This window comes from Podarcis filfolensis, assembly GCF_964270895.1.
Source record: "Podarcis filfolensis genome assembly, chromosome: 10".
NCBI lineage: Eukaryota > Metazoa > Chordata > Lepidosauria > Squamata > Lacertidae > Podarcis > Podarcis filfolensis.
Window position 1 is genome coordinate 30,262,218 of NC_139612.1, and position 12,856 is coordinate 30,275,073.

Below are 12,856 nucleotides of genomic sequence, written 5' to 3' on the forward strand. Positions count from 1 at the left end.
GTTACATGTTTGATTAGACAAATTCTTTTTGCCTAGCATGTGTACATAATTCTTTGGATTCTTCTTTCATGACCTGAGCTGACATCAAAAGCTGTTAAAAAGTTTTTGCTACAAGGAAAAGATAAAGCCCGTGCAAACTTGCTCCTTTCTGGCCTTGTAGGCTCACTCTTGCTCCCGCCTTTTATTTCAGTTGCCAGTCTTTTTTTTAAAAATGTTTAAACAATTTTATTATGAAGAATTCAAATCATTAAACACATTTGCATGCATACACGCACACACCCTTCAATATTGTGTGAATTCAATTAAAATTAAACACATAATTCAGTATGCTCAGTCTTAAACACCAATCATCAAAATCTTTCTACCTTTGCTTTTTTTAAAGATTATGACCAATACTGATGCATTTACTTGAACAAAATGGGCAGACCACCTCAGTTTTATCTGAATTGAGCTTCAGATTGTTGGCTCTCATCCAATCCATTACCGAGGCAAAACAATGGTCCAGCACATCCACTGCCTCACCTGCAGATGTAAAGGAGAAGCAGAGCTGTGTGTCATCAGCATATTGTGGACAATGTACTCCAAAATGCTGAATGACCCCACTCAGCAGTTTCATGCAGATGTCAACTTGGTTGGCCTAATAAAGGTATTGCTATAATAAATATTTTGGATTTTTTCCCCAAGAGTGTTTAATCAGAATATGTTGTTCAGGCCTCAACCTGCCTTTTGGCATGTTCAGGTTTTGATACCACAACTTAGCATTGGTACATCACATGCTTTGGTGACCCTAAGCCCTGCGTGATAAGCACATTCTCTTTTCAGATGTTGGCATCAAACTGTACATGTCTGAAGACCATTTGTAGAAACCAAACTTCTCTTGGATGACAGCTTATATTTTCACATTACTAGCAACTGGAAAAAAGGCAGTGGTTGACCCTCAAATGCTTTACCTCCTGATTAAATTTAAACTTCAAAACGAAGCCCGTATCTGTGACTCTCAAAGAGAAGCCCATATACTATTACAGGTTGTTGTAAGTGTTTTCATTATGCTTATTGATACTTACTAATGAATACAAATTATGCTCTTCTATTTCAGTGTGGTGCTCACCTTGGACATATTTTTGACGATGGGCCTCGTCCATCTGGCAAACGATACTGCATAAATTCAGCTTCATTGTCTTTTGAGTCTGCAGACAAGAATCATGCTGAAGAAGGAAGCATGAGTGCGAATTCTGCCCAACCAGACAAGACAGAGCTGTAGAAGGAAGATAGTTTCTCACAAAGCTTATTTTCCTAGATGACTCTTAAAGAATGTTATTCTAAATTGCCTTCTACCTTATATGTTAAAAAAAAACACAAAACCTTTTAGGGATATTCTGCACTATCCGTTTTTTTTTTGTGTGTATCAAAATGAGGCCTTGTGTGTGCCAATGTATTTTTGTTATATAATCACACTTAAATAATTGTCAACTTATATGCAGTGGGGAACCTCATAACAAAAGGGTATTTAGCACTATGGGTTATTAATCTCCACTTAGTGCTTTGTTAAAATAGGTTTGAATAAAATCCCTCCTCCTTTCTGAGGGAGCAGGCTGTAGTTCATTCATTGCAGAACTGTACTGTATATACAGCAGTCTCCTAATATCTCATTACTTCAGTGATTTTGCTCTGATTTACATGATATGTGTACTCGACCATCTTTCCATTTGACACATCACCCAACCTCCATTATGGAAGTGTGTGTTAGTTAAAGAGCGGTGGGTCATATCCAGCCCATCCTTTTGCTGTGATAGGGCCAGCTGGAGTGGATAGCAGGCCTTTGCCCCTGAGTCTGTTCCTCCAAGTTGCGATGAGTATTTAAATGAATGTGGATGGAAAGCTGTTTGTTTTAACCAGTAGCAACCAGCACTTTTACAGGCCTGGTCTATCAGCCAGAAGTAGGTGAAAGCGAATAGTAGGTCACTTGTTTTACTATGCCCCTAATGAGGGTCCTGCAAAAACAAAACATCAACGAGCCAAAGAGGATTCACAGTGTAGCATGGACTAGTTGTTTTGTGGGTCGCGCCTTGGAGCATGCAGTAATGTTGCTAATTACTGCTCCGCTTTCAGGTTTTGTCCTGGGAAAGTGAATACCTCATTGAAGAGGTACAAACTTCCCTACAATTCCCCCTTACAATGTTTGGACAGGCATTAGAAGGGATGCAGTTCCCTTTCTTTCAAGCAGTTTCAATGTGCAATTATAAGCACCAAGTGGCTGTGCCTTCTCATGTGCAAATTTACAGCAGTGTGCTGCTTGAAGAACAACCTTACTATTTTCCAGCTTGCATGTGTGCTCAGTCTTATTTTCTGAGCGCATGTATGTACAGGAAATGCACAAAGCCGACAACCAAAACATTAAGAAATGCAGCAAGAAGTAGACATGTCCACGAAGACTGAAGAGTTTTAAATGGAAACTTGTCCCAAGGCCTTTAGTGAGATCAGATTAGACATTTTTAAGCCTTCTAAAGATATGACCATCTACTCTGTGCTGAAACTTCCTTTTTTACACTGCAAGAAAACGGTCTATAGGTAGTGTGCGTGCATATATATATATATATATATATATATATGGTTGAAGCAGAGAATAGCTGCTTTTTCTAAACCCGATACAAGTACTGTACTGTTTAAGATAATTTTGTTGTAGAATATTCAATTTCAATATCAATAGCAAACATACTACCTGACATATCTAACACCGAAGCCCTGTACAATAGGTTGAAATTACTACCTTTATAGCCTTATAGCTCAAAAGCGAGAGAAAAAACTTGTTTGCTAATATAATTGAAGAATAGACAGATGTAGAACTTCAGAATGCAACCATATGCATAAGAGAACAATCTTATTAGCATCACTGTTCATGTATGCAATTATGTACTTTCCAGTTTGTGCAGTCCTTCCTTTACAATGGCAGAGAACTTTCTATGCTTCATGTCATTCTTTTGCTTATTTCCCTCTCCCAAAGGGCTGTTCTTATTCCTTGCCTTTGTTGGAAGAGAAGTGAGTTTTCTCCTATCACATTTTCTGCCATAAATCTCTAATATGCAACATTTGTAAAAATGTGGAGCCTACATGCATTTTGCTTTTCAGATCTCTGCTGTAGTTAAGGGTTATCGAGTTTCAGCATATTTCTGTCTTGCATTAAAGAAATATATTACTAAAACTTCAATGAGCAATAATGCCAGCTGTCCATCGGTAGATTTATATTTGCAGGATATGGAATGCAATGAACTGAATCAATATGGGTAGGTGTATGTGATCTGTAAGAGTGGAACACTGTTAGCAGAAGAAAGCCATTGTTCTTTCTCTGTACGGAACACTGGGCAACATTTTTCACTATTAATGCTAGTAGGGGATATAAGTATGACTGGTATTGCAAAACTCAAATGCAGGTCATCTTGTTTATGTCCTTGGCAGAGGATCTCAGAAGGTGAGCACAATAAATAAGCAGGGAGCCCGTTGCTTGGACTTCATTCTTTGTATTGTATGGGTGCGTGCAACTACTGAATGCAAATTATATAAGAACAGAGAACTGTATTTTATAGTATCCAGTCTATATTATATAGAGATTTGCAGAGCTTAATATATAAATATCAAAAGATACTTGGAAAAAAGAGAAAAATAAAAGTATTTTATTCATTTTGGAAAAAAAATTGAACTTTTCCTCAGAATTATGGTTTGCTTTTGAGACAATAGTGTTGGATTTTTCAACGAAGGGTATCTTTTAATATATTTCTTGTACGCTGGGTATATAATAAAGTTAATTTATAAATAAATGCCTCTGTTTTTAATGGTTATGATATTGTGCCTGCAGCTGCATTGTGCCCCAGCCCTTTTCCTCACCTGTCAGTAGCGGTGACACATCAACATTTGAGCTCCAGCATCCTTTCCAAGATGAATAGGTGGAGCAAAGGGATAAAGCACACCCAAATTCCCTGCATGTGGTTATGACCCTGGGAAAATATTTTCAAGGATTCAGATATAACTTAGGGGAGGGAGCACTGACAGAAGTACTCAGCCTCCACCTTAGCAAAAAGACAGAAAGAAAAAGATCTTAGCTTTTTGTGTATGTTATTGTGTTCTTTGGGTCCGTTCCATAAAGATAGCGCATTGCTTATTAAAAGGAAGTCTTGCCAAAGAAGTTCTAAACTACAGCTGAATAATTTGGCTGGAGATGTTTTCTTGCGGATTGGTGTCTAGGGAAACAGATTTGGAATGCCCTATTGTTTGCAGATAAGCTCAGTTTGAGAAATCAGCAACACAAAAATTGGGTGAAAAGGGAGCTTTGTGGTGGTCTCAACTCAGCTGTCATGTTGACATTCCCTGAGAACTGCTGGTGCATCCATTAAGTTGTTGATTGTCAAATATTAGGAGGACTATCGAGGGGCAGTGGGTGCAACCGATGATGGGGATGCCAGGAGGCAGTCTCGCTTTTGTGTTGTGGTACAACTTCTTATTAACAGTTCTTGCACAGGAGATACTGGAGCATGCTTGCCTCTATTGACAAAGAATCTTTATACAACCCTTTGTGCTTCATACATGCTGTTTAAAAAGAACATAATTGCATGTCCATATTATGAGAAACTCTGCAGCTATGCACAGCAGATAGAGTTGTTTCCAGCTATATTATACCCAGAGTATACCCATTGAAATTCATAGACCTAGGTTAGTAATGGCCATTATTTTCAAAGGATCTGCTCCTAGTGGAACTACAATTGGATATAACCCAAAAAGGAGTATTCAACTGTTGTGTCCTGTGTCAGCACACTGATTTCCATTTGCAGAATGGGACCCCCCTCTTCTCCCCGCCCCCAACATGCCCTGCAACCTACCCAAATCTGTTCCATGGGGTTGGTGGAACCCCCAGAACAAATGATAAGGGGATGGGGGGGCGGGACTTCCATTATACAAGAAGAAATCCTTGTACTGGCAGAATTAGAGACAGCACTATGATAGATGGTTCCACCCATAGAGTATGCACTTGCTATATTTGTGGGAAGCAACCATGTAAATTTCTGAATGCACAATCCAATAATTCTGACCAGGGATTTTAAAGGAAATGCATTTGAGGTTGATCCGTCTGATCACCTCTTTCAACAGCCTGAAACCTTGGTTGTTACCTGACTAGTTTTCAGAAGCAACAAGCTTTATCTTATGAGATAAAATCTCTTCTGCCTATTTTTCCCTAAGAGGATACTTTTTATCATGGATTAAAAACCCCAAAACGGGCCTTCAGACAATGCCCCTGCCGCCCCCCCCCCCACTTCACTGGAATTGTAGAAGTGATAAAGTGGAGTTTATTGTAGGGTTACCAGACGCCTCCATTTCCTGGGGACAGTCCCCGGATTTGTGAATAAGTCCCCGGACAAATTCCATCCCCGGAATGTCCCCGGGAAACGCAGCAGTGGCAGTCTCAGCAGCCCGGAGCAGTTGGCTCTGGCTGGCTTCAGGAGCTGCTTGGAAGTCCCCATATGATGGCGGTGCAGGGGCTCTAAGATGCAGCTTCTGGGCTGCCTCCACCTTCCCTGACCCCAGCAACTAAGCTGTGCAGGGAGGCTTCATGCTGCCCATCAGAGGAGCCTCCCAACTCCCACGTGCGTGGAAGCAGGAGCGGGGCAGGGATCTCTCAGTTAGGCAACAGGAAGCCTCCCTTCCCAGCTGAGGGATCCCTGCCCCCTCCTGCTTGCACGCAAGTAGGAGTTGGGATGGGGCTGCTCCAAAAGACAGTATGAAGCCTCGCTTCCCAGCTGAGGGATCCCTGCCCCCTCCTGCTTGCACGCAAGTAGGAGTTGGGATGGGGCTGCTCCAAAAGACAGTATGAAGCCTCGCTTCCCAGCTGAGGGATCCCTGCCCCCTCCTGCTTGCACGCAAGTAGGAATGGGATTGGGGCTGCTCTGATGGGAAGGGAGGCATCGCACTGCCTGAGCCTTGCCGCCGCCACTGCTCTCGGCCCTCCTCCGCCTTCCATGCCTGACCCACCACACATTGCTTCCCCACCACCGCCGCCACCATTGAAGAACCAACAACTCGGGCTGCCCAGGCTCATGGAGAAAGGAGATAGAAGCCCCAGAGGAAGGGGAAACGTGGCAGTTGAGGTCAAGGCAGTAGCCACCCTTCTGCCGCTGCCATTGCTGCAGCATCAGCGTCCCGAACGTGTAGTAGTAATTAATCCCTGGATTGATTGAAAAAAATCTGGTAACCTTGGTTTATTGACTCATATTGTTACAAGCAGGAAGGTCTCCTATAAATTGCTCTCCCTAAAGAACACCAAAATCCCTTTGTTCCTGGAAGAGAGATTAAAGCTTAAAAGCCCACTTTCAAAATAGCCTTGTTTACATTACTCAGGTGAGGCTCTTCTGGCCATAAGGTCACAAGATGCCAGACCCTGTTTACATTTTAAAATGACGGCAGGCAGGGTGGGCGTCGTCAGATCACTGCATCCAAACAAACAGGATGTCCTAAACCAAACAGTGACCTGGCCAAAGGGCAGTTTTGTCCATCCCAACTGATACTCTGGGCAAGATAGGGAGCAATTCCAACTACTGAATGACGTACATAGAATGTGAAAAATAATTGGCATTTTCAGTCCATGAGAGTGATGTGGAGCAACAGTGTGTATTTGCCTGTTGGAGACATTTTACAACCATGGTCAATTACTGAAAGTTAGGTTGAGCATAAAAGGCTGGTGAGTTTCCCCTAGTGATAAAACACCAGAAAGAAGTAATATATCATTGCACTCACTATATGCCATAAAAATAGGAGTCACCATGTGTAATCCTACACATACATATTGAGGCATAAGTCCTATTAACTCAGTGTGGCTTGCTTCTAAGTAGAAATGTCTAGAATTGCACTGTATAAGATAATAACAATTTAGACTTGTTTTCCCTATTTTGTTTGCTTTTTTAACGTAAAAAATATTTAGGGTCTTTCCAGCTGATCAATTCAAAGCACAACAAAAGCTCAGCTGCTGATTCTTGTTCCTGTGGATCCAGATGTCTTCCTCCAGAAAGTACTCCTGCTGGGGTGAGTGGGGAGAGGAGAACATTGCCCCCCCCAGTAGTACCTCTTTTCAAGCATGCTAAACATGCAAGTGGTGGAAGGCGTGACCATTGGGCAGGATGCATGGCTAGCCAACAGAGCAACATGGCCCGTTTCAGGAAAGGGGGGTGTCATTGCTCTCAGGCATAATCCCATTGTCCTTTGAATGCATATGGTGTGCCGTCTAACCCACCTCCGTGTGATGGAACTTTATAGGAACTAGCTTTTATAGTCATTTAACATATGCTTGTTCCAGAGAACACCACTGTTCCTTATTATCTTTTGTGATGGATACATACTGGTTGCTAAACTCCCAGCGTCACCACCCTTTTTGTGGTAAGATGCAGCTGTACCTCTTGCCTGTAGGGAATCTATGCATTGCTTTTTTAAAAGCTTGTGGTTGGGTTTTATGTTTCCTTTATTCTTTAGGTCAGGTCGTTTGTTTCCAGGAGAAATGTATCGCAGTCTGGATGAGTACAGTTGACCAGCTTTCCATGTGGGAAAGGTTGCCCGTTTCTCAGGGTGTGCTTGTTTGCAGCAATCAGGCAGCTCGCACCTGGCTTTCAGCTTTTTCTGTGGTTGCTATTGCTCCGCGACTGGTTTCGTTGCTAAGGGATAAAGACCTTCCTTCAACCTAGTCCCTCAAAGCATTGCTGTGCTGGGTTGGGTAACTGCATCTCAATGGTCCTTGACCTCATTTCACATGGCTGGGAAGAGCCCGGATGGAGCAATGGAAGAAGCGGGGCAAGCTTTCTACAAAAAATTCAGACCTCTGGCAAGAGTGACCTGTTCTGCTCCTGGAAGTGTGCTAAGGGTAGGGCAGAAACAAACAACAACAACAACAACAATTATTATTATTATTATTATTACTACTATTATTATTATACCCTGCCCATCTGGCCAGGTTTTCTCAGTCATTCTGGCGGGCTTAAAGGTAAAGGGACCCCTGACCATTAGGTCCGGTCGTGGCCGACTCTGGGGTTGCGGCGCTCATCTCGCTTTATTGGCCGAGAGAGCTGGCGTACAGCTTCTGGGTCATGTGGCCAGCATGAATAAGCCGCTTCTGGTGAACCAGAGCAGCGCACGGAAACGCCGTTTACCTTCCCACCGGAGCGGTTCCTATTTATCTACATCGCACTTTTTATTGTGCTTTCGAACTGCTAGGTTGGCAGGAGCAGGGACCGAGCAACAGGAGCTCACCCCGTCGTGGGGATTCGAAGCATAAGATATGCTTAGAGCATATCTAAATAAAAAATAAAAACATCAAGTGTTAAAAACCTCCTAATACAGGGGTTCCTTCAGATGTCTTCTAAAAGTTGTGTAATTCTTTACCTCCTTGACATATGAAGGGAGGGTGCCACTACCGAGAAGGGTGGCAAAGAGAGAGAGAGAAAGAGAGAGAAGGTGTTGCCTTGCACCAATGCTCACACAACAAATCGTCCCAGAGGGCATGCAGCTCTCCTAAGTAAAAGGGCTTCCAACCCCTGCTGAAGAGGCCACAGTGTAACTGGAAAGTGGAATTCTAAAAGCATGATTTGATGGGTGGGTGGATGCATTGTTGGGTGGCACTGTGGTCTAAACCACTGAGCCTCTTGGGCTTGCTAATCAGAAGGTCAGCAGTTTGAATCCACATGATGGGGTGAGCTCCCATTGCTCATTCCCAACTCCTGCCAACCTAGCAGATTGAAAGCACGCCAGGGCAAGTAGATAAATAGGTACCGTTGCAGTGGGAAGGAAACAGCTTTTCCATGCAATCGGGCACTCATCACTGAGTCCTGTTGTGCCAGAAGTGGTTTAGTCATGCTGGCCACATGACCTGGAAAGCTGTCTGTGGACAAATGCCGGCTCCCTCAGCCTGAAAAGCAATATGAGCGCCACACCCATAGTCCAGGGGTACACAGGTCCTTTACTTTTACCTACCAGATCTTTGTTTACAGACATAGATGGTTAATCTGTTCTCACTATCCTAAAAGTGTATTCAGACTGATAATGGTGATGTTTCAAAGAGGTCTGCAATGACATTTCCTGCGCACTTTGCAGGGTTCCTCTTTCCGCCATGAAACATGTATTCACAATGACTAGATGACTGGGCTGCATTCAACAAAGTCATCCTGTCTGTGCAAGGGCCTTTTGCCCACACAACGGGACTACCTCTTCTTCTCCCTGCAGGCCCCTCATGCACCACAAATCTATTCCAGAGGATAGAGGGACTCCCCAGAACAGGGGTGGGGAGACAGAGAGGAGAGGAGGGGAGGAAGTCTCATTGCATAACTGAAAGTCTTTGCATGAACGTGATGACTTCGTTGGATATAACCCATTGTTTTTAAGCCTTTGAAGTCATCTTTTGCCTGTATAATTCTTCACTTTGAAAAGAAAAAAAATCTCATAACACATGCACATACAACCTTCTTCTCATAGAACACACGAATCTCATAGAACTGTAAAGTCAGAAACATTCTCATTATTGAAATGTGAAAGTATTCCAGCTTGCCAGATGAAATGACACCCCCCCCTTTCCTTGCATGCTGTTCTGGGGGTTCTCTCACCCCCCCCCCGCCGCTGCTGCCGATGCCAAGTGAAAAGGAGCAGGGACATGCAGAGAGTTACAGCGCCTGCTGTGGCCGTAGAGACATGTTTTGTTGCAGGTAGGGTAGATGAAGGCATTGTAATTGTTTTCAGTCAAGCTGAAGGCTTGGGAAAGCAACAGGGAGAAAAATGCGCCAAAGAGAGTAGGGGCAAAACACAGCCCTTTTTCACATCGTTCTTTATGATCTGTCATCCTGGACAGTGCCAAAAAGCTCTATTAAGTTAGTGGAAGTCCTTGCGTGGGCTTCTGTTAGTGAGACATCCTCCTTGAATCTGGCCCTATGCCTTTAAATCATGTTTGGAACACATTCTTTCCCTCAAAGAATTCTGGGCACTGAAGTTTCCACCTCACAGAGTTGCGATTCCCAGCAACTCTTAACAAACTACAGCGCCCACAATACCTTAAGGGAATGAATATGCTTCAAATGAGCTTTAAAGGGCTGGCGTGTACACACAGCCTAAATTAATTGCACTTAGTTCCTACTGAAATCAATGTGAAAAGTTAGCCATGGCTTGAAGTCTCATTGATCCGGATCCAACCCATTTGCTGCCGGTTATGTCAGAAACACAATTTTAAACGTAAGACCTAGACATTTCTTTCCAAAATGCACCATGCTTCCCTTTGTAATATATAATCGCAATATGTTTACCATTACGCAGAGAAAACTCTGAGCGTTACTGCACTCCGCTCAGGAATCAAACAGCTTGTTTTTATCAGGGTCAGTAGAGTAAGGAGCCAACTACAAGAGGCTTGTAAAAGACCAAATCTGGGATTGTTTACAAGGTAATACATTGAGATCCCCTAGAATCAGCTGAGGGAATCGCTGCCTTAAAAGGCTAGACATGAGGTAAGAACACACTTTTTGAGGAATAGGATAACTTAGGCTTTTATATTGCCTCCAAGCTGCAAAATGTTTTTCAGCTCAAGATAGTATTATTACTTCAGAACCTCTGAGGGAAATTGCCAGCTTTATTTAAAGATATGCATGAAGAATTGTACTGTGAAATATTTCATTTTTGGCTGTTTTCAAAGCTAATTCCAAAGAACTAAAATGTCAGCCACAAAGATGTACAACATTTTTCAAGAAGCCCGGACCAATGTTTTCATTAAAAAAATAGTCTGTCCTTCATAACCACTGTTATTGAAAAGACCTCCCAAGGTTGCATAGACATACTTTAAATACTTTCTGAAATTCAATCTAATATAATTTATACATTAGGACTCATTCATAATCTTGTATTAAAAACCTATGCAATTTTCATGAAATATATCTGCTGTTTAATCATGAATGCTGATTTTTGAACCACAGTGCTCTTTTTTTCCTTAACACCCTTCCAACAGGTCTTAAAAAACCCCCAAGAAGAAATAACAGTTTAAATTTTAAATAAACATTTCTGGAAAAATAACGTCCTTAAAAAGAGGCTGTAATCTTAATTTACTGCTCTTTTGAATGTGCCACAGAGTCCTTGGTTGTGTGAGTACATTAAAAACCTCTTGCTTTATATGGACTGCAGGCACACAAATCCATTTGTAAAGAATCTGCAAAATAGGGTAGAAATTATATGATGTTATGTAGACAAGAATTAATCTGAACAAGTATATGATCTAAAAATTATTTAAAATATCAGCACATTATCCTTTACTGAAGTTATTTGAGCTTTGAAAGAAATTAAGCTTATTTTCCTCAGTGCTTACAAGTTAGGTCTTATTTTTTAAAAAAATCAGAGATCATCTAAACCTAGTAATTGTGTAGCACAATTCTCCACATGTTTATTCAGTGTTGTTGTTGTTGTTGTTGTTGTGATGGTGATGATGATGACGATGATGATTTTCTGTTCCATGCCCATCTCATTGGGTTGCCCCAGCCACTCTGGGTGGCTTCCAGCATAAAAGAACAACAGCAACACAACAGAACATCACACATTTACAGGGCTGACTTTAGATATCTTCTAGAAGTCAGAAAATTGTTTATTTCCTTCACATCTAATGGAAGGACGTTCCATAGGGTGGGTTTCTTCTTCTTCTTTGGCAATCACTTGTAGCCGAGTAAGATGGTCTTTCATAAACACTGTTTTAACAGTGAGTCCGTAAGTGACTGTGAAGGCCAGTTCTGGATCCACACATCCTTCCACAGTGGGGACATAGGTTTCCGGGTGGGAGTTGATCATGGTGAGGGTTTGCCAAGCTTGCCTTCCTCTTAACACGTTTCTCCCTTTCGTCCTGAGTTCGAGCATCTTCAAACCCCATGACAGCTTTGGTAAAGGCTATTGTAAGGAGTGGGCATGACTACCGAGAAAGCCCTCTGCCTGGTTCCCTGTAACTTCACTTCTTGCAATGAGGGAACAGCCAGAAGGCCCACGGAGCTGAACCTCAGTGTCTGGGCTGAATGGTGGGGGTGGAGATGGTCCTTCAGGGATACAGGGCTGAAGCCATTAAGGCTTTTGAAGGTCAACATGTTTCCACAATAGTTCAGACTTATAATTAAGACCATAATATGCCAGCCAGTTAACATCTGGATCTAGAAAATGATATTTTCAGGTGGATCTGGCTTAGGCCACAATTATTTTTTCCTTGACATTGCTGGGTTTCTAAATGGAAGTGGCTGTTACTCTAATTATCTAATCCCAGCAAGCTGCTATTTGCTCATTTGTCTTAGTGTGAAATTCCCTACATAGCATAAATCCAGATCTGAGAAGCTGAAAGGTAAATGGAAACTTCATGCTCCAACCTTCTTTCCCCACCACACAAATGTTGGTGGGTCTTTAAGTTCACTGCCAGAGTTGTTCAGGAACTCTCTAAGGCTAAATTAATTGAGAATTATATATATATATATATATATATATATATATATATATATATATATGCTGTGTGCCACGTGCTTGGCTTTGCATTTTATTATTTTTTAAAACAAAAAACTCCAACCAGTCCTTTCACACAGACACATCTTAATTTTTTTTCCCATGCAACGTTTACCGTGATGTCCAAATATGACATAGTTTCTGGTTCGACTCTTATAGCTGCTTTCCCCTCATGGCTCAATTCCATGGCAGTGTAAGAATTCAAAAAACATGTGAGATTTCAAGGGAAGATCTATGCTGGCACCAGGGGACAGGTCAAGAAGAAAGTTGTTCTTGCTATCCCTACCCCACCCTTCCAACTTGGTTTCCGTTTGCGTTAATGGGAGCAATGAGG

General features: G+C 42.2%; 1 protein-coding gene across 5 annotated transcripts in view; it reads left to right on the forward strand.

Annotated features, from left to right (window-relative positions):
- MSRB3 (methionine sulfoxide reductase B3) overlaps positions 1 to 3,812 on the forward strand; it is a 63,959-nt gene extending 60,147 nt beyond the window's left edge. For all 5 annotated transcript variants that reach the window (XM_083574735.1, XM_083574736.1, XM_083574737.1 and 2 more), the window contains one exon: positions 1,097 to 3,812. In XM_083574735.1, coding sequence (XP_083430861.1) covers positions 1,097 to 1,261 — 165 coding nt within the window. In that variant the 3' untranslated portion in view covers positions 1,262 to 3,812. The remainder of the gene's footprint in view (positions 1 to 1,096) is intronic.
- The last annotated feature ends 9,044 nt before the right edge of the window (positions 3,813 to 12,856 follow it).